At 40.1% G+C, this 23394-nt stretch overlaps 1 protein-coding gene across 1 annotated transcript in view; it reads left to right on the top strand.

Annotated features, from left to right (window-relative positions):
• The window catches only part of LOC149263979 (cyclin-C1-1-like), a 241976-nt gene extending 219095 nt beyond the window's left edge, over positions 1-22881 (top strand). Inside the window, exons 8-9 of the mRNA XM_089427184.1 lie at positions 22111-22258; positions 22375-22881. Of these exons, the coding sequence (XP_089283310.1) occupies positions 22111-22258; positions 22375-22479 (253 nt within the window). The 3' untranslated portion in view covers positions 22480-22881. The remainder of the gene's footprint in view (positions 1-22110; positions 22259-22374) is intronic.
• Positions 22882-23394: the final 513 nt, after the last annotated feature.

The following is a 23394-nucleotide window of genomic DNA, read 5'->3' as shown; positions in this document are numbered from 1 at the left end:
TATCAAGAGATGAATCACCCAAACAAGAATTACTAGGCTTCAATACAACTAGTCATAACAATGTTAGTAATAGATTATCAAATAAATAATCCTTTCAATCAATGTATTCAATGCATACCTTTGTTTCTTGACTTACCTTGTCTTGAGAGATCCTCCTCCTTGCAAATGTTTTTCCTAATCAAGACAACATAGGGAGAAAGGTGATTAATATTTAATATAATCAAAACTAAATGAGTACATGAACCCAAAACTGAAAAGACATGAGATACTTAGCTTTGAGAGTTGTTGGGAGCTCCCTCCAAAGCTTGAGGGAAATCTACAAACTTAAAGCAATACAAAAATGTCTTTTCCAAAGATATGTTAAAAACCTATAAATTCTAAAACATATAAAATAAGTTATGTAAAGCAAATGACTTAATAGTGTAAGTCCCTAATGTCAGATTCTTCAGGCTTGACTTTCTTTGAGTCTCCTTCTTCAACAAAGTTAGCTTGATCTCTTCCTCTCTTCTTATTCCTTGGATTCTTGGGACAGGCACTTTTGTAGTGACTTTTCTTATGACATTGACAACACTCTATCTTAGACATGCCAACTTTCTTCCTTGGTCCCTTCGATCTCTTTACTTTATGATGAGCAACATAAGCATTTGATACTCCTTCAGGATTGGCAACCATTGGGATCCTTAATTCTTCTTGACTACATGCGGTCCATAATTCTTCAAAAGTGGGAGCTACCTTCCATCTGTTGAGACTTGAAGCAAATGCACCCCAAGAGGGTGGCAATCTTAATATAGCAGTGATCACCAATTCTTTGTCTGGAACAATCTCATCGATGGCCAAAAGATCATCCCTGAGTCTAGCTATCTTCACAATGAAGGTTGCCACAACATCTTCTTTAGTCATTTTCATATTTCTCAATGTGTTTTTCAAACTTGCTAATTGACTAATGTTCTTAATAGTGAACAACTTCGACAAGGCTTGATACATCCCCTGAGCATGATTGATGTTAGCTATGATTGGGACAAGGTTGTCTTTTATCCCTTCTACCATTAGAGTCATAGCCACCAATTCTAAATCCTTGAACTTCGCTTTGTCGGCATCACTGGCTTCTTCTATAGGCTTCTTTACATTTCCTTCTACCAAATCCAACGCCTTATTCTTCTCGAGGATTAGGTCAATCCTCTTCTTCCAGGATCTGAAGTTAGATGCTCTTTCAAGTTTGTTCTCACCCTTGATCGAGTTAGACATCTTCCTTGAATATAATAAACTCTTTCCCTGAGATAGTGCCTATGAATGGATCTGCCTTTTTCTTCTTTCTTCACCAAACCTCTGATAAAATGTTGGAAAATCATAAAGGCAATAAAGATTTCCTTGATCTTGATAATTACTTGTGATGTTTCTTATTATTACGATTCTTTATATCATCTTCCTTTAGTTCATCAAACAATTACCAAAAGCAGCAACACATAAAACAATGAACACAAGATGTAGGCACATGCCAGGGAATAACCTAGTCAAAGTAATTCTTCCTTTCAATAGTATTCTTTGAGACTCCTCAACCATACCAAGACCAAACCTTCCCTCCACACCAAGTCAGCCTCTAGAAGATTGACCTCTTCCCAACAACTTCGACTATGTAGCGACTTGCAGTAGCTAACAACTTCCGGCAACAGTCCAAGTTGGAAGACTTCGATCTCCCAATCCAAAGCATGAAATAGAGAGACACCACCACCAAAATTTCGATTTTCCTTGACTCCTTAGACTCACCCATACTCGCATTCACTTCAGCTTCGCGGAAACAGACTTTCCCAGCTACCCACTTTGCACTTCTGCCCAACAACAAGATTTTCGCACTTTTGCCCAGTAGAGAGAAATCAAACTTGATGAGAAGTGATGCTCCAAATGAATTCGATGTCCTTTTTATAGGCTTCTTGTGGGGTCGAATAGAGTTGTAGGCTGACTTGATCTTCCCTTAGGCCAACATGGTGTAGAGGTTCCATAATTCATATTTTACTCAATACTAAACCTTTTTACATGATTCAAAAGCCTAAGAAGAGTATCCTAGAAGTCCTTAATGGGGAATTTGACCTAAAACATGGTGACCCAAGCATGAAACCCGTTCTTTCACAAGTCACAATAATAATAATAAAAATTATTTTCTTTATTTTTGACAAGTACATTACATAACGACTCAAGTACATTATTGAAGATCGAACATAGTTACATTTTCCAACGCAGAGAAGGCCGAAGTCTGTCTTGCTATTTTAGAAGTCAAATCTAGGAGTATACAAGCTAATACAACAAGTCGAAGAAGAAAGCCTTTCTACCTAAGCGAAGGACATTAAGGGGTTATATCACCACATGTGCAGCAACTAAGGTTTTCCAAGGAGGCCGAAATAAGGTGCAGGTCTGAAGCAAAAGGAAGTCGAAGTTGAAGAGTAGCCGAGAAGGAGGAAGGAGCAGAAGTTTGACTAAGGATCTCATCAAGGAAACTTTGTGTCTTGGTCTTGGAGTGGAAAATAGGTCAAGGGTCTTGGTCTTGGTATTCATCAAATGAAGTCTCTATAAGAAGAAGATTTTGTTTTGGTTTTCCTCTCAAGTGGGAGAGGTTTTGGCCTTGTCTAATAGCCTATATTTTGTCTCTTGTCTCTTTATGGTTTATGCATTGGTAGCTGTTTGATAAAGATGAACACTATAATAACATACATAAAAGAGGATCCTAATCTAAGAAGTAAAAAACATTCACAAACAGTTATCAGTAGAAGAGAAATCACTTAATCTCGATGCCCTAGATTTCTCAAGAGGAGGAGGACCTATTGTTGGTCTAGAGGTCTTGGTTGTCTCATTTGATTTGGTTCTTGAAGAAGAGAAGAAATTTTGGTTGGGTTTTCCCCCAAGAGGGGTTTTGCCCTGGCTGAGTGCCTACATCTTGTGTTCTTGTCTTTGTGATCTTCATAGTTTTGGCAATTGTCTTGATAAAAGCTTAATAATAGAAAAAGAAATAAGAAATCACAAGTAATTGCCATGTTAAAGAGAAATCAAACAAAAGAAACCTTAATAAACTGCCCTAAGGATTTCTCAACACTTCTTTCTACAGAAGACATTGAACGAACTTCTTATCATTCTCGGTGGAGGATTTACCCCAATATATAATTATTTGTCACTGTGAAGGGTCACATTTGTTTAGCAGGCTGACTTGACCATCTGGAGGGTTGACTTGGCCCTGTGGAGGACTAACTATTTGACTCTCTTTGAGTTAACAAAGAATTTCTTTCTTTTTCTTTACAAAGAGTCCAAATGGACTTTGACTCAATTTCAAATCTATGACTCAACAAATCCTAGAAGCATGAAGAACATGCTTAACTAAATAAATTATAATAATATAAATTTCTTTTCCTTCTTTTTGCTTTTGATACAAGTACAAAGATAATTATGAAGACCGAACATACTTGCTTTTCCCACAGGGAGGACTCCCAGTGTGTGGAAGGTCACCTAATAGGTGTTCTAGGTTTGAAGTGTGAGACCTACAATGGTAGGGCCCAGGATGACCTAGATGTTCTATGTTAGAGTTCAAATACTCTATGGCTAGACCAAGAATGAGGCTGTTGTATCCTGTAAGTTAGGGTTTGGATAATATACAATGATAAGCTATTCAATATCACATAGCAACCCAAGAAAATATCTTCAGATGATATTCAACAACAAAAGATCAAAGATCTTCCAATAGAAGCCAGGCTTAGGCTAGGAAATTTATTTCTATCGCTGTTAGGTATGGATATCTACAATGGAAAGACACAATTTTAGGCTCAAGGCTCCAAGAGGAAGCAATACACTTTCCTTAGAGAAACCAAATATAAGCAAACCAATACCTAGGTCTTGATCAATGAGTTGATAGTTGGGGTGGCTAAAGGTCTAGGTGAGGAGAAAGGGTTTCAAATACCAATTTTCAATAAGAACAAAGCACATGAAACCCTTAAGAACCCCCCAAGTTGAAGCTAAATCCAAAACTAGGGTTAGCTTAGGGCTAGTAATTAGGGCAAAGAAATTTATGGACAAAATTGAAATGAATGGCACCAAAAGGATGGATTTTATAGCAATGACTATCCTCTTAGCATTTAGACTCCCTAACTTTGGAAACTCTTCTTCCCTAGGAATTCGCACCAAGCCCTAGCTTGGTTGCTTGGCCTTAAAGGGGCCAAATTAGGGTAAAGAGAAAAGAGAAAATGTATGGATAAAAGTTAAAATGATCACCAACAAAGGAGGGCCATTGCCTTATTCTTGGGTGAGTGGAGTCTATAATGTGATAAGTCATCCAATAAGTTTTTAAGGAGGATGAGATTTTGATGCCCTAGCAATTGAAATTTTCATGGGAGAGCTACCAGGAGTTCACCAATGGGACAATTCATTCACAAGTTATATGAGTAATGCATGTAATAGTAAATCTATATAGCATTAAGTATATCTTAAACAAATTAGGGCGCAATTAGCATAACCTAGAATCAACATTATTCCATGCATTAGACATGAAGAAAATAGATATTCAACAATTAGGTGCACTTACAAGATAGCATGCAAAGATTCTATTGCACTTAGTACCGTAGAAGATGAATATATTACAGCTTGGTTGGCTAGTTGTGAAGTAGTATGGCTTCAGAAACTACTTGCAGGATTGTTTGATCAAGTGTAGGTGACAATGACAAGTCAAAGCACATTGAGATCTAGTACCGAGACATGGTATAGAAGGGAGTAGTATGGCTCTAGTACTATTCTATAGTCAAGCGTATTGTTTTGACGACAAGCTTGGAATGATTGAGCATGTATGTCTCAGCAAGAGGGAGTGATGAAATAGCAACATCAAGGACAAACATTCTTTCTCGATCAGGTTGACCAAAAGAATGGGCTAGAGTGTTGTGTGAAAATTTCTAAGTCTGACACATCAGAAATCCCTATTGCATTATCTGGTTTATTGTCTCCTATTTGTTCTTTCCATTAACAAGTTATTGATAAATATAAATACTGAAATAAACACAAATGCAACCTTCACACGTATACAGATCAACAACTGAAATAATTGAGACAATCACACAAGGGACACCGTCATTTTTGGACAATCATCCCTGAAAAAACCCAATGTGGGAAAACCGATGCAATAGATATGAGGGTTTTATTGTTATGCAGATTTTTGAATACAACTAGGGTGCCAAAAATGGCTCACCCTTCAGAGATTTTCCTTGGCAGAAGTACCTCTCCTCAGAGACAGATATTTCGGCTCAGTGTTACTTGGGAGTGGGAGCGAAAGCAGGGAGCGGGAGTGAAAATGGGTGTGGGAGCGACATTTTCAAAAGCTCCCGGTTTGGGAGCGAATCCTAGAGCGATTTTTATATAATATATATATATTTTATATTTTGATACATATATGTCAACAAAAACATGTAGAATGATGAATTAGATATAAAAACATAAAAAAACATAGATTGATCATTGAACCATATAACATCAATCATCTAGAAGTTATAATCTTCATCAACCTCGTCCACGAGTTAGTAACATACAACATATTGAGTTTCGTGAATCATGATTCATCAATCTTAAAGTTTCAACTTCAAGCTTTCAAAATTGAAAATTCAATATATAACATTTATCATCATTGATCACCAAAGTTGTACTTGTAAGCTAAGTTTAACCATTACAAGAAATAATATCTAACATGAAATGAAATGTTATAAAATGAATTATGAAATGAAATGAAACAACTCTCACGAAGCATCATATTCATAATTCAAAATCATTACCATTGTGTTATAATTGCCAAATTCAAACTTCAAACTTAAATTGTCACAGTCATATATTGTTTACAAAAAATATCATTACGATATGAAAGAGTCAAGACTCAATAGTTATGAAAACTAATAGAAACTAGAAAAGACAAGTAAACTGTAAATCTATTATCTACTACTTCATGTGGCCCTTGCCACGAGAAGTGTTTGATGTATGAGTAGGTCGTGGTGGTCTTCTAGGAGTCTCCTCCCGCACAAACTGACGACTAGAACCAGAAGGCACATGCCCTCCACGTGAGGGTGTAGATGGAGGCGGCGACCGCAAAGGAACAAGACTCGGAACTCGAGCACTGCTACTGGATGGTGGAGATGGCATGGTTATTGCTTCATCTTCCTCTCTTATAAGTTCCGCTTTCAACTCTTCAAGATGTATAGTGCCATCCTCCAAATTATCATCCTCTGGGTGTTGTCCCAAATTTTATATGTTGGATCCTCATAAGCCCGATCACAATAATGACTCAACAACCTCAAGTTGTAGTGCACATAAACCAAGATTTCTGCCCGATTTTCATCGAGTCTGTTTCTTTTCACATAATGTATGCAGTTGTAGGTGCTCTAACACTTCTTTGCAGAAGAAGTATTTACAACCTGTGAGAGAACCTTTTTTGCCAATTTTGGCAAAAGTCCCTAGCCGCCATATGATTCCCACCATGTGAGAGCATCAAATCTGTCTCTATCTTCCATTAGATGAAAGGTACCAAACAAACTAGTGCAACTGAAGTATCTGCCTAATTCAAGACGCACACTAGCACATTCCTCCCTATCAGGTATCAACTTTTCTAATGCTTGCAAATATCCTGTAGATACCTCTTCATCTATATGGGGTTTGAGCCTAATCCTACCCCTTGGTGCAGGTTGGCCCAACCAAGATGTAGAGTAGTATTTTGGCGTAAGGATATACGCCAAGCAAAATAGTGGAACATTAAGTTTATCCCATCGTATACACACACAATTGTGAATCAGTTTATACAAGTTGGGATCATTGTTATGAACAATATATTTTATTTGCCCCAACATGGTATCCATCTGCTCATGCACCTCGCCAATCACTGGTTTATCTATATCTGTATCTATATCTGTAAACCGAATCATGTGATAAATGGGCTTGGTGAAATCCAATACTTGCCTCACACGTGCCCAAAACATACCATCAAGAGCGACCTCCTCCACCTGTTCAAAACCTTGTTTGTCAGCTGCATTTGTAGCCCTTTCCTTTAATACCTGCCAGTGTGGACTTGATACCATGCTAGCCAATGACTCTCTTACCTTCAAAAGGCACCTGAAGGTGAGGTAATAGCTACCAAATCTAGTCCTCGCAATCTTCAACAACTCCAATCTTGAGTGACTGCGGAAAAGGCCATGGGTATTGCTATGATTTGTAATAAATTTTATCATTTCTTTGCCTCTCTTGTACAAATCACCAATCCATTTGTATTGTTCATTTTTGTTCTTAACAATATCATGCATCAAAAGGTTCATTGTGTGAACCAAACACCCAGACCAAAATATGTTGGGGTATTTATCCTCAATAATTGCTCCCGCTGCCTTACAATTAGGAGCATTATCAGTGATGACTTACATGACATTGTATGGCCCAATACGCTCAATTGTTTCAAGTAATGGTTTTGCAATGTTGATGCCGGACTTGAACTTGTCTGAGTAATCATATGCTGAAATAAAGATGGCATCACTAATAGACACAACAAGAACATTTATCTGTGGCCTACCTTTTACATTTTTCCATCCATCAGATACAATGGACACCCCATGGTCAGTCCAAGAACTTGTCATTCTATTCAAAGAATGTGATATTTTTGCTTTTTCATGATCAAGTCCAACAGTTCTTGCCTTGTCATACCCAGGGCTCTTGTATCCTTTAGGGGCATCATTTATGGTAGAAACCATTTCGTGCCAATAAGGTGAGCGAAGAACATTGAGTGGTATTCCACATGCATAGAGAACCCTGTAAACTTTTGAATCCACATCATTCCTACACCCTTCATCAAGGAAATCTGATATGTTTCTACGCCTTAAACTTGGTGACCCTCTGCCTCCATATCCACTGCCTTTGGAGGATGCTGAAGGAGTTCTTTGTGCATTTGATTGTGAGCTTGGTTCAAAGAAACCCTTTGATTTTTTAGATTTGTATTGGGCTTCCTTCTCTTCCCTTATGTATTTGGCTCTATCTGTTGCTGACACATCTGTACAAGTTTTGATTCCTATTTGTTTATTTCCATCCCATGGCCTTTTCCCACAGAGGTGCTTTCTGGCATGGGTGTGTGAACCTGTGTAATTATTGTTGCAATGGGGGCAATGACATTTAGTGGTTCCACCCCCTTTCCCTGCTTTAGGCCTATTAACATATTTCCACAATGGGGTTTGGTCTTGTTTAGTTTTTTGAGCTTACTCATGTTCACTCTCCTCCAGCTCCTCCTCATCGGGGTTTTCATCAAATCCACTATGACCCCCTTCTTCATTTTCAACCCTCATTTTTCTACTCTCCAACACCATAATAACCAAAAAAGGAACCAAGAAGAAGAAAATTCCAAGAAATATAACCATGATGTTTGAAATTTGAAGTTTTGAATCTGCAAAATTTAAAAAAATGGAATGGGAAATAGAGAAAAAAAGTTATTTATTTATTTAGGAATGAACATTAAAAAAAATTGCTAGACACTCTATTGTAGAGCCTACCTTTTTGGCCTCCAATCTCCCCTTGCAAGCTCTTCAATCTCCCCTTGCTCCTTGCTTTCTCTTGCTCTCTCACTCTGTTGCTCCTTGCTCTCTCTTTCTCTCTCCTTGCTCCTCACTCTCTCTCACTCTCACTCTCACTCTCTCCCACTCTCACTCTCTCTCACTCTCACTCTCACTCCCACTCTTATTCTCTCTCTCTCTCTCACTCTCTCTATTTATATTCTTTCCCTCCCTCCCTCCCTCACTTTATTTTCACACAAATCGCGTTTCTTTTTGTTATATCGCGCGTTTTTTTTCGGGCATCGCTCATCGCTGTTGGGAGCGATTTTTATAACCCGGGAGCGGTCAGGAGTGATCGCTCCCCGATCGCTCTCGGGTTATAAGAATCGCTTCCGGAGCGACGCTCCTTATGTCAATTTGAAAAAAACCAGGGAGCGGAATTTTTTTTTTTAGGGAGTGCGCTCCCGACCCGTTCCCGCTCGGAACGCGGATTGGGAGCGGGATTGAGGGGGGGGGGGCGCTCGCCTGCAACACTCTTCCGGCTGATCAACAACAGGATGATTGATCCCACAACAACTTCGACAGTTCCCTAGCTAGACAACGAAAGCTGCTCCAAGCTTCTCTCTGGAACTACGTCACCCTCCAGGGACTGCATGACCCTCTACGACTCTGTGTCTGCCTCTTAGCACCCATTCTGCCCCATGAAATTTCCTCAATGCTGCCTCTTCATCCTAGCATCAACTCTGTAGCCCTCTGCGCTGCTTGCGTCAACCTCTGCTGCTTCTGCGTCAGCCTCTTGGCCCTCTGCGTCACATACGCTGGCCTCCTCAGCCTCTGCGTTAGTCCTGGCTGCCCCTGCATCAGCCTTCCTAGGCTCTGCACTGCCTCTCCGACACTTTCTCTGCCTCTCTGACACTTTCTCTGCCTTTCTGCTATGTATTCTTGGCCTTTTGTCAAACTGCGCCTCACTGCAACAGATCACTAACTCGATTTCTCAGCAAACCTTGCCCCATAAAATCGAATTTTTGATCAACTTGGTGCATCTCCAACTAACCCTCAAGCCTCCTCTTATACTTTTCCTGTTGATGAATCAACGATCGTGATCTAATCTCTAATCAACAGCTAAGATTAGAACTAGCTTGTTCCTCATCACTTAGAAATTTCTCACCCATATTTTATTAATACACATTAATATTTTTATTTTCCTAAGTTTAGACTTAGGAACTCATTAAAAATATTAATTATTTTAATAACGCGTCATTTGTGTGGAATTTCTCCAAACAATTTTTGGGTCTTCGAGATCTCATGTGCCTTAGCCTCTCCACCAAATTTCATGGCTAGAGCACATCCGATGCTACCCAAAATCAACACTCCCTCTTAGCGAGGAATGTGCTCTAGCAGTGTTTCCCAATAGAAGCACCAAACTGATCTATGGAATCGGTCCTCTGTGTTGATACTTGGCCTGCTGCCCCACATCAACTGCACTATTGCTTCCTGTACGATTGCCCATGACACTGCCACTGCCATTACATCTGTACTGCAGCTCCCTCTCAAAATGCTGCCTCATGCTGCCCATAGCATTGCCACTACTAATTGCTGCACTGCAACTCAGTTACCGAGAAGTAAGTAACTGACTTCACCCAAACACCGACATCCTGGTTAGTCTGGAAGCCTCGTGATGCTGAAGCTACCTTTGCTGCTATCCTGTGCTCCCTCTGTTGCCACTGTGCTGCTGCAACCTCTTCTATGCCTCTCGCACCGTTGCAACCTTCACTGTGCTGCTACAGACTTTTGCACTCTAGCACTGTCTTGCCGCTCCACCTTGCTCCCCCGACACATGTCATCATGCTACTGTGTTTAAGGGTTCCCGTAACCGGATGTGATCCAAGAGTTTGGGCACCTCAAGGATCCTGCCCTTAGTATGTAGTCCTCCTGACTACAACTCGATGTCTCCCCACCTCTTCTCTAGAGGTGCATGAGCACTCATGGCACAATCATCATCACTCTCGACCTCTTTCTCCGCCTTAGCTGGAGCTATCTTTGAATCAGAAGCCTCTCCCTTGCTTTTCTTCCTGGGACATTGGGATGCATAATGTCCTAGCTCCCCACAATGGAAGCACTTAACCTTGGAGATGTCCTTCTTCTTCTTGTTCTGTAGCCCCTGCTTTCCTGCAGATGCGAGAGCTGCATCCTCCTTCTCCTCCTTCTTGACTCTGACTCCCTTAACACTACTCCCTGCCTTGGTCAACCTCCTGATCTCTTCTTGTCGAAGAGCTGCCCACATCTCCTCCCGATTGGGAAGAGTAGTCCTGCCCAGAATACTTTGGACAAATGTCTCCCACTTCTCAGAGACTGCATTCAAGGCAGTCCTGAGCATAAACTCTGGATCCGGTGTAGACCCCACGGAAGTAAGCTGGTCACGAATCTCCTGTAATCTGAGAAGGAATGGATCTATTTGCTCACCCTTCTGCATCTGATATGACTGCAGCTGATTCTCCAAGAGCATCTTCCTTTGCACGGAAGAGCCCTGGTATAAAGTGGTCAGTGCCTCCCACATCTCCCTTGCCGTGTTCTTCCCAGCAATATGTGGTATGAAATGATCTTTGACCCCATCTAGGATCAAGCATTTTGCCTTCGCCTCGGCTTCCTCATACTTTTCATTAGCATTCGGGTCAACTGGGACAACTACAATTTTCAAGGCAAATTCCTTGATGTGATGTCTGTCTAGGATTGCCAGGATCTTGATCTTCCAGATGACAAAGTTGGAAGCCTCGTCCAACCTGTTTTGAACCCTTAGTCCATTCATTGCCATTTCAGCTCCTCTTCTGGACTCCCTCTGAGTTCTGATTTCCCTCCTGGAAATCCTTTGGCCAACTTTCGAACTACTCCTATCCAATCCTCCTTTGCCGCTGCAACACGAATCTGGATTCCTTGGCTAGAAATCTATCGAGGTAGTGATTCCCTCTACCTTGGCTTCGTCTCCTTAGACACTATTCTACTTCGACAGAAACAATGTCCCACCAACTCCTCAAATCACAATCTGCCCACAGCTCCCCAAGCCCCGACAACTAAAGAAACTGAGCCTTTTAGGCTCTGTGCAATCCCGGTAAAGGTTGAATCTGCCCCTTCGGCCAACTGCGTCAATCCTACCTGGCTGAGCAGGATGACATGGCTCTTTGTGAGCTTCTTCTGCCTCTCTCTGCCTCTGTGCTGGCCCTTCCCTTGGCTCGAAATGATGATGCAGGCTCTGCGTCACTTCTTCTCTAGCTGCTTCTACTTTGGAACAATGTTGTGTCTCTGGACAGCTGCTACTGCTGCAAATTTCAGATTTCTGCTGGTGCCTTCAGTCCTCATGTGATGTGCAATGCTCCGGTGCCATATGGAGATTTCTAAGTCTGACACATCAGATTATCTGATTTATTATCTCCTACTTGTTCTTTTCATTAACAAGTTATTTATAAATATAAATACTGAAATAAACACAAATGCAACCTTCACACTTATACAGATCAACAATTGAAATAATTGAGAGAATCACACAAGGGACACCGTTATTTTTGGACAATTGTCCCCGGAAAAACCCAATGCGGGAAAACCGGTGCAGCAGATATGAGGGTTTTATTATTATGCAGATTTTTGAATACAACTAGGGTCCCAGAAACGGCTCACCCTTCAGAGGTTTTCCTTGGAAGAAGTACCTCTCCTCGGAGACAGATATTCCAACTGATCAGTGACCGGATGATTGATCCCACAACAACTTCGATAGTTCCTTAGCTGGACAACGAAAGATGCTCCAAGCTTCTCTTTGGAAACGCGTCACCCTCTACGGCTCTGCGTCTGCCTCTCAACACCTAGTTTTCCCCATGGAAATTCCTCAGCGCTGCCTCTTCAACCCAACATCAACTTTGCAATCCTTTGCGTTGCCTGCGTCAGCCTCTGTTGCCTCTGCGTCAACCTCTTGGCCCTCTGCGTCAGTCCTGGATGCCTATGCGTTAGCCTCTGCTGCCTCTGCATCAACCTCTTGGCCCCCTGCGTCAGTCCTAGATGCCCCTGCATCAGCCTTCCTAGGCTCTACGCTGTCTCTCTGCCTCTTTGCTATGTATTCGCGGCCTTCTGCTGAACTGCCCCTCGCTGCAACAGATCACTAACTTGATTTCTCAGCAAACTCTGCCCTAGAAAATCGAATTCTTGATCAACTTTGTGTATCTCCAACTGACCCTCAAGCCTTCTCTTATACTTTTCCTGTTGATGAATCAATGGCTGTGATTTAATCTCTAATCAACGGCTAAGATTAGAACTGGCTTGATCCTTGCCACTTAGAACTTTCTCACCCATATTTTATTAATACACATTAATATTTTATTTTCCTAAGTTGACTAAGGAACTCATTAAAAATATTAATTATTTTAATAACTCCTCATCGGGGTGGAATTTCTCTAAACGATTTCTGGGTCTTGGAGATCTCATGTGCCTTAGCCTCTACACCAAATTTGATGGCTAGAGCACATCCGATGCTACCCAAAATCAACATGTTGATGTAATAGCATCAGAAACAAACATTCTCCTTGTGTCAAGAATGTTGACTGGAATTAGGGAGAATGGTTTGATAGAGGACAAACATTCTTTCTGTGTCAAGTATGTTCATTGAAATTAATGTTTGTTTCTAATGCTATTACATCAACACTTTGGCCCATTCTCCTGGCCAACCTGATCGAGAATGTTGATCGAGATTAGGGAGAATGGTCCGATAGAGGACAAACATTCTTTCTGTGTCAAGTATGTTGACCAGAATTAGAAAGAATGGTCCTAAAGGCCCAGACACTCAGTTGAGTGGGTGCCTTTCAACATCAGGGTCAGAATCTCCTGATAGGGTGAGTGAGCACATTTACCATCATGCCTGGAATTACTCATGAATAGTAAGGCCTTTGGAGATTCACCATGAGTCAAATATATTGACTAGGATGATGGTGAACCAAGATTAGTCTGGGTCATAAGTACCAACTAGAATTATGGTCAGAGGTATTGACCAAAGTCATGGTGACTAGTTGATGCTAATGATATACCATTTGTCAAGAGTACTGATCAGGATTATGGTGCACTATAAGTCAGAGGTATGGACTAGAATTATGGTAACTAGTTGATGCTATTGATATGCCATGAGTTAGAGTTGCTGACCAGGATTATGATAGTTGGACGGTGTTGATGCTGATGATGAATTGATGTAACCTTTTTTGAGAGAAATTTGTCAACAAGAGAACATCTAGATAGTCATTATGAATACCTCCCTATCAAGAGGGAGTGTTGAATTTTGTAGCTATGGTCGGTCTTCATAAGTTATATTTTAGCCCTTAAAATACATGTAATGATTAATGTAAGACTTGTTCTTCATGTCAGTTTCAAAAAGAATAAAATTTGAATTTGAATTATGATTTTTTCCCTCCAAATATAAGGTAAGCTCTAGCCTATTTAAGTTATCCCAACCCCAACTGTCACACCACTTGCGGGGCACCTTTGCTCACTACATAAAGGCAATTCATCCTCCACTTTTGGGCATCCAATTTAATCACTTATGAGGAATAGTTCAGATCATCTGAGGGACTATTATGATCAAGATAAGGATGAATTTTTGAGATGGTAGCAGGACTGAATCTCTGTGGAAGGCAGCAAACTGAATTCTGAGGCAGACTCACTAGGCTAAATTGTTTGGGCAACAGATTGACTTGTCTGGAGGGTAGTTTGAAACCCTGACCAGGTGTGTCCAAGGTTATATCACTAGTCAGTTTGACTTGAAGAATTAAATGTCTCTCCGTTGACTTGAATAATTTCTCTAAGGAAAAGGGTGCTATATTTTCCCCCATGTGGGTTTTCCCAGGGTAAAATTCTTGTGTTTCTTGTTTGGCTGTGTCTTCATGAACTTACTAGCATTTTGTTTCTAATGTTGAGATCTTCTGTGTAATTGCTTTATGATGAATGTGAATGCAAGAAAAGATTAACCTAAGAAATCATAAGAACTAATTATCAGTTTAGAAGATTTTTGAAAAATCAACATCCTCAACTTTCACACCCTACAAAGATGTTAGCCATGTACTCGACCGTGGTTGAACTCAATGCAACTGATCTCTGTGTCCACCTGAATCAAGAAACAATTATTTTTCCAACACTGAATGCACATCTCAATCTGCTCTTCTTGTCTGGGAAGCTCCTTTCCCAATCTGAATCAGTGAAGCCCTCAAGCCTCATCTCATCAACCTATCTATACCAAAATCCAAACTCTACTGTCTCCTTGAGATATCTCAACACATACTTAGCAACAACCAAATGCGCTCTGGTAGGCTCAATCATAAATTGACTCAAAGAGTTAACTACAAAACATATTTTTGGACGTGTGTTCACCAAATACATCAACAACCTAATCAACTGTCGATAAAGTGAAGCATCTACTTGCTCCAATTTGGATGTATCCACCTCCCTCTAGTTTGTGACTAGAGGCGTGGTCATGGGCCTACAAGCTTGCATGTGGAATCTCCTCAAAATCTTCAGCGTGTACTTGCCCTCTCCCACAAAGATCTCACCATCGCCCTACCAAACCTCCATACCAAGGAAATAGTGCATCATCCCCATATCCTTCATCTCAAACTCACTTGCAAGATATCTCTTGCACTCTTGGATGAGCTTATTTGCACCTGTCAAAATCAGATTGTCCACATATAATGCTAGAATAAGCGACTCACCTCCAACAACAATTTAGTAGAGGTTGGGGTTTGCTTCACTCTAGGTGAAGCCCAATCCCTAAAGTTAACTATCTATTCGAGAATACCATGCCCATGGAGCTTGTTTGAGCCCATACAAGGCTCTCTTGAGTCTGCAAACATGAGTCTCCCTGTTGCATTTCTCAAATCCCTCTGGCTGCTCAATATAAATCTTTTCCTCAACAATCCCATTGAGGAATACTATCTTAATGTCCATATGGTGGATCTTCCACCCCATCTGTGCTGCAATAGCTGCAATGGCCCTGACAGCCAAATATTTGGCCACTAGAGGAAAAGGTCTGGTCATAATCGATCCCCTCTACCTGCGCGAACCCCTTTGCCACAAATCTTGCCTTATATTTCTTGATGCTCCCATTAGCCCCACGCTTGATCTTGTAGACCCAACGAGAGCCCACCACAAATTTTCCCTTTGGCTTCGACACTACCTCCTAGGCATCATTCTTCATGATGGATGCATACTCCACCATGACATCTCTCCACATCTATTGAGTGGTTGCCTCCTAATAACGGGAAGGTTCAACATCCAACAACTCCGTCATAAGTGCCATATATCCCGTGTATCTCTATGGCTATCTGCTTTGTTTTATTGATGTATTAGGAGCACCAACTCACTCTTGTGCCTCCTGGATCAACTAATCCACCCATCTTGTGCTCCTTCTCCTTGTGGTGGGAGTCACTGCTTAAGTGGGCTCCACTCTCTCCTCCAATTGTGCGCCCTCCTCATCCTTTTGTTGCTCGACCTGTCCATCAACATGTTGAGCTGTAGTTTGAGGTGCTGACTGAAGCTCCTACTTGGGACCCTGCTGCTCCTCTTGCACAGTAATCTGTTCACGCTCTAAGGACTTCCTCGAGGCCCCATCTTCCTCAAAATTCACATCTCTCCTGATGATTGTCTTCATGTGTGCCAGAATATACACCTTGTATGCCTTAGATGTCTCGCTATAGCCCACGAAGATGCCCTTCATTGCTGTGGGCTCCAACTTCTTCCTCTTCTCCTATGGAATATGGTGGTACACAAGGCTACCAAATATCCATAAATGTGACACATTTGGTTTCTTTCTTGTAAATGCCTCCTCTGGTGTAACTCACTCCAAGATTTTGTGTCGGCTCTGGTTTAGCAAGAAAACTATTGTATTGCATGCCTCAGTGTAGTATACCTAGGGGGGATAGTATGGGGTACAGAGGGAGGTACCCAAGGGAATAATGTAATAATGAGATGGGCCATAGTAATAAATAAAGTGGTTAACCCGTATCATGTAAGGGACCACAAGTAGTTAGCAATAATGTAATAAGCCCATTGTATTAGATAGATGGTATTAAGGGAACCATGGTAATGACCCATGGTATTGTATGTATGAGGCCTATATAGAGGCTAGAGACTCTCCATTGAGAGATGTCAAGGAATATTGTATGAACAAGCATATGGCTCGTGGAGTGTTCTCCTTCATTCAGGAGTGAATATATGGTGTTGCCCTACCTTAAGGGTTTGATCAATAAAGAGAAGCATTTTCTATATTTAAGATCTTGTTATTTCTGGGTTTATTTCTATTATCATATATTTTCAGATCAGATATATAACAAGTGGTATAAGAGCACTTTATTTATTTGTGGGTTTATTTGTATTCTCATATATTTCTGGGTCAGATCTATAACACTCAACCCATTGAAACTTTGGGTAGCCCCTGGTCATGCAACATGGCTTTGGCTGCTTTAACTATGGCCTTGTTCTTGCGATTTGCCACGTCGTTCTGCTGAGGATTATATGGTGTAGTCAACTACCTCTTGATGCCCTCCATGGCACACGACTCCTTGAATGCATTTGAGGTGTACTCCCCATCATTACCAAACCTCAGCGCCTTGATTTTCTTGCCAATCTGGTTCTCAACCAAGGCCTTAAACTTCAAAAACTTCAAGAAGACCTCATCCTTCTTTTTCATGAAGAATATCCAAGTCTTTCTCGAGTGATCATTTATAAAGGTGACATAATACTTGTACCCACTAAGGGATGTTGTAGAGAAAGGACCACAAACATTTGAATGAACAAGGTCCAAGATACCCTTGGCCTTGTTATCTCTGCTAGGAAAAGATGATTTGGCATACTTTCCAAGTGTGCAACCCTTGCACACTTCATGCTGATCCACACTGCATTGTGGCAATCTTGTCCCTATCTCCTTGAGAATCTTTACCACTCCATGGTGCAGATGCCACATGTGCCTATACCATAACTCCCCAAGCTTGCTTCCTAAGTCACGACTCCCTCCATTGGTTAATGCTACGACTGTCTCAAACTGCAATCTATATAGGCTCTTGTGTCTAACTCTGATCTACTTTGCCACCTTGGAGTCTGAGGGTTTTATGAAAACCCTACCTTGTTTGAAGGTCACCTTGTACCCTTTATCCTCCAATGTTGAAACTGAAACGAGATTCTTCTTGAGCGTAGGTATGTAAAGGACATCTCTGACATAAAGAGCGTTACCAGACTCCCTCTCAAATCGAACTGTACCAGTACTTTCATCTCCCATCCCAATGTTGAACTGCATGCCCCTTTCGGACTGTTCGCTGAAATAATTCTTGTTTCCTGTCATATGACAGGATGCACCGCTGTCCACATACCATAAAATGGTAGCCATTGAGCTTGCCATGCAAGCAATGAGTGAAAAATCCTCCTTAAAATGAGAAGAGAAGTCATCAATCTTTGTAGAGGCTATTACTTAGTCCTTCTTGGACCCTTTCTTCCTATTAGGGCATTTAGTAGCATAATTCCCAAGCTGGTGGCACAAAAAACACTTGATCTTGTTGAGATCCTTTTTCTTCTTCTTGTCCTTGGATCTGCTACCTTTGCTCGCTAGAGTGAAATTTTCTTCATCTTCCTCTGCCTTAACATGTGACTTAGCTTGTCTGTGAATCTCCTCTTGAACACAATCTCCCCATAATCACTCCCAATCTAGATTCTTTTCTTGGGATTGCCACGATTTGGGGAACACAATATAGCAAAATTTACCAAATCCATATCTGGAACTGTTTCACCCAACCAACCAACTCTTCCTTTACTTTGGAAAACTTGGTGAGGTAAGATACCACATAATCTGACTTGGACATTGTAATATTCCTAAGCTTGTCCTTCAATACCAACTTTCTTGCTCTAGCATCCATCTTGTTATTCTAAGTTAACTGCTAAGTGTTAGAGGGTGTGTTTGGGATATTATCAACAAAATCCCATACCCATTGTTCCTCCAACACCACTACTATCCTTTCACTCCACGAACAGAAGTTAGACGCACCGTTCAATCTGTCTACAAATCTGAGACCCTGATATGCCATATGGCCAAATTGCACAGCCTAGAAACCCCAGCGACCAAATCGATTTGATACACTCGCGTCCTCTGAATTGTAGAACCTACTCCTAAAGAAAAGACTGTTTGGTCTTCAATCAGAGGCTATGCTTTGATACGATGTTAGATTTCCTTAAAACCTAGTAATTGATTCACAATTTTCTAAGTATAAAAACCATAAATATAGACAACTGCTGCACTAGAAATTTAAATTGCAAATACATTGAGTTTTCTAACTTAGCATGCACAACAGAAAATAAATAAATTGGAAGACAAACACATCTCACATATAGAACACAAGATATACCCGGAAACCCCAACTTTGGGGAAAACTTGCAACATTGTGTGTGTTTTCTATTAGCTCAACAAATAAAATCTGGAAATTTTTACAGCAAGGGAATGCTTCCCTTTTATAGCAAATCCAACTTCAACAAATGATACAACCCCTGCACACTCGCGCTAATATTTGCACACTCGTGCTATCGTATGGCTGCGTTGGTTCTGCCTTCTGTGCACTGTACGACTGCACAAGTCGACCTACCGTTGCGCACTGTGGATCAATGTATTGCTGTGCTTATTCTGGACTAGGCTGAAGCTCTTTGGCCCCCTTTCTTTTGCCTCTCGGTTGCTGATCTAATCACTGACTGCCGCAAACCCTAACTTCCTTGTTGAGCCAATCGTACACTCTCTTGTGCTCTTTGAATTGATCTCCACTTCGCTCTATCTCCTTTTATAATTTCAACCCAAACCCTAAAGTAACTTTCAATCGCTGAGATTAGATCATGATGAAGGGTTGAGATTAAATCATAAGTTAACTTAGGAGTTTAAAATTTTTTCCCAAGTCCAACTTTAAGAAATAGTTAAATAATTATAAAATTCTGCTAAAGTGGTTATCTTATGGGTTCCTCAGCTAGCCTTTTCACTTTGGCAAGCAAAACCCTTGCTTCTCTACTCCATTCAACAAAGTTCCCTTCTTTGACCTTGTAATAGCTCCTCCTAGCATAGTTTGAAAATTCACCAACAAGTCTTGTAATATTCTAGAACAACACTTGGAAAAAAATAAAAGAGCAGAATAAACTTAGTAGGCATATTTCTCAATATTCTCCATCAAATGAAAATGAGGAGGCTCCCTCATATAGGTAGAGGTCAAGAGTGTAACCATAAGTGACACATTTGGTCCAAAGGGGCAAAGGAAAAGAGTGTCCTCAAAAAGGGCTAGTGTCCCAACAAATGATTGAAGAAAATTAACAACATGCCCAAGATCTAGGGTCCTCAAACCAACTCCGTGAAGTGAGGGAGAAGGCATCTCAAAGTGTAACAACCTCCCAACAAGCATGTGTCATGCCACATGTGTAGGACGTCCAAGGCGAGCATCCAAAGCAAGGTGGCATGTGTGGCTCCTCAATGATGGATGCTTCTCAATAAAATAATGATAGTGTCATGACCTCTTATAACCATTGTAAGCACATGTGACCATGAGTAACCATCTCCTAGAACCCTCAACCATCTCAACAAATCTACGTTGTGTGGTCTAAGTGCGAGTAATCAAGCATGTGTTTGAGTGAAGGTGTCCAACTGGGCAAGGGACCTATCATAGAGTGGTCCATCGGGCATCTGTGGTGATGTGGCATTCTTGTCATCGTCGAATGCACTGTCATGGGTTCTATTGTAGTGACACATATCCCAAGAAAAATGGCATGGATCCTAATATCAATAGATATGACCAAATATATCAACATGGATGCCAAGGCAGCATCATGGATCCCAATGTAGTGTCATGGATCTCGAGGCATGGTATACATATCCCCATTCAGTCCCATTTCTAGTGGTGGGTCCAACTTCTTTGTGAGCTGTTATGTGGTGCAAACTTAGTGATTTCTCTTAACACAACATAATAAAGGTGAATTGTAGAATTTTCCCAAGTTTTACCATGGGAGAAACAACATTAACCGTTGTATATGTGACAAATCCTAGGACAAAGAGTATTTCCCAAGTTCCTAGGTAAAAGGTAGGTGACGTGATGAATAATTATATAATGGGAAGGGGAAAACTTCATGTGGTGACCATTAAAGCTTTATAAGTTTTTGTATAGATCTTATAACTTTGTTCAACTAGCTTTCAAGAGCTAGAATTTTATATAGAAGCTTTCAAAAGGGAGTTTCAGCATTGAGTTGCGTTTTTCTCAATACTATTTCCTACTACCCCTTTTGTCCTTTTCTTTACGTGTTCATTTCATTGAACAAGTCCCTTTTTTCTTTAGATACTCACAGACAAGTATGGGACTTGGGGCATTGGCTTCATAGTGAGGTGGCATAGCTTAAGCTTAATTATTTTTGGCTTTTAGCTTTATTGACTTAGGCTTTCTCAATCAGACCTTTCTGGTGACATTGATATGTCAAACATGAATGGGAATAGCCTTTTTATGGATGGACAAAGTGAAACAGGGGAAATGTAAAGGGTTAAGTATGGTTAGGATGTTGAAAACATTACCTCAACCAGTTTCCTATGAGTACAACTTGATCTGAGAAATGATGACACTTCTAATGGGAAATTGCGTCCCCCATGGTACACCGAGGCAAATAATAATACTATAAATGTTATGAAGTGTTATTGGATCTCATTTCAGTGTTTCACCACTTTCACGACTGACGCAGAAGTTATAGCACCACATCCAAATATGAAACCGATACATGGAATATTAAGTAGAGCAATAAAAACCATAATATACCATGTATAAATGCATCTATCATCTGAGGAGTGAGGGAGGAGATCTGTTAAACCATAGCCGAGTTAGTACAATCACAAATCTGAAGGAGAAACTGAGAGAACTGTCTGAGTCTAGAGAATATGAGCAAGAGAGCTCATGCAGTTAGCCATAGCCTTGTGAGGTTGCCATCTAAAGTATCCCTTCGGGGATAACACTGATTGCCCTCTGTTGCCTCTTCACAAAATTAATTCACTGCCTTTTTTAGGAGTGACACTTGCGATTTTTTTGTAACTACTGACTGAATTAATCTCCTTTATCTCCTCTACAATCCTATATATCACATGGATTCTTATCACTAGTATTTCGAATAAATAACATGCATCAAATGTATGTCGATTGTCATCTATTATTAAATAAAAACACTGAGAAAAATATATTTATCATTAGCAACCATATCTGGATCATCTTGTCTCTTATGATATTGGATGTATCATGATTCATTTATTTTTTGCCAGTGTTTTTCATTCTATCTATTCTTTTGAGGCATGCTTAACTATTAGGTTTCCAATCTTTGTGAATTTGGTCAAATAACGACTAGTTTTTCAAAGGTTAGGTGAGTCTTCTGTATCCTTACGTACACTTTTAGTAGGAAGGAATGGAGAGACCATTTCAACAACCATTTTTGTTTTGAAATTTCAAATTTCATAGTAATTTGTAAATAATACGAATTTTCAAATCAATGGAAACATTCATGTAACTCTATTTTCATGCAGGGCTCTAGTAAATGATACATACAGGACGGATCTGATTTTGACTTATCCCCCTTATATGATAGCCCTGGCATGCATCTATTTTGCATGCATTATGGAAGAAAAGGATGCACAAGCATGGTTTGAGGAACTTCGGGTTGATATGAATGAGGTATGGTTCTCATTACTATTCTTCTTGGGGGGATCACTGTCATTAGCCTGAAGTTTGTATATTAAGTTTTTCATCATTGATTGTTTGTATGCAAAATGTTTTGGTGATATTCGCAGATCAAAAACATATCAATGGAAATAGTGGACTACTATGATAACTACCGAGTCATCCCAGACGAAAAGATGAATTCAGCTTTAAATAAACTCCCACACAGATTTTAAAGTATCAAGCATACCTTTGTATTATGGTGAAACCCATTTGAAAGCATTCTATTTCTTTTTCTCATTTCCATTGTCACGGGAAATATAGAAGACTCGGGATCTTGTAAAAGTTGGGAAAGGGTGCTATCCATATCTAGAATCTACCATGCTCAATGAGGTATCTTCATTAGTATACTAAATGAGGTATCTTCATTAGTATACTAATTGAACTTCAGTTCATCCCTGTGTTATTCAAGTTTTATGGTAATTTAAAAATTACTGCGTAGTGGAAGCTTGAAATCCTAGTTATTCAAGTGACAATATTTAAAAAGGACAATCTTATGTATTTTGTATTTCTGTATTTTACATATAAGAACCCATAATCTATTTTCATCAGGTAAAATATTATTGCGTTGATCATTATTTATTGCCTAGAGAATTAAACAAAATGGAATTTTGAGTGTCTTGAAACTCCCAAGATTTTAGTTCTGGAAGGAAAACTGAAATTGCCCATTACTTGTGAAGCTTATGTTTTCTATTTTTCGCATAGCCGCTCAACTTAAGAAGGTTTAAACCAAAACTTCTGAGCTTTTATAAGTGGATAAATTCAGTGGGGTGTTGAGCTTGATATGCATTTTATTATGCTGTTCGTTTATTTCTGTGAAGTGTTTATAAGTCTTAATAATGGAACTCGACTGCTCTACTTTTTGAACCCATATAGGATAAAATTAGTCAAATCATGACGAAAACTAGTGAACATATGACCAAAATAGGCCCAAGAAGTAGAACAGTTGGGTAATTCCCTTAATAATTGATTACCCTGCAGTAGTTTGCCTATTTTAATGCATTCTTTCTTGTACCATTGTATTGCACAGACAGTGGTATATTATAATATCAAGTTTTGGACATATTTCTTGGAAATTGAGAAAATTAATA

Source organism: Pinus tabuliformis, chromosome 6 (genome assembly GCF_031772625.1).
Source record: "Pinus tabuliformis cultivar Carrire ecotype Pingquan chromosome 6, CPIR1, whole genome shotgun sequence".
NCBI lineage: Eukaryota > Viridiplantae > Streptophyta > Pinopsida > Pinales > Pinaceae > Pinus > Pinus tabuliformis.
Note: the sequence above shows the minus strand (reverse complement) of the source record. Positions and strands in the feature narration are given on the sequence as shown.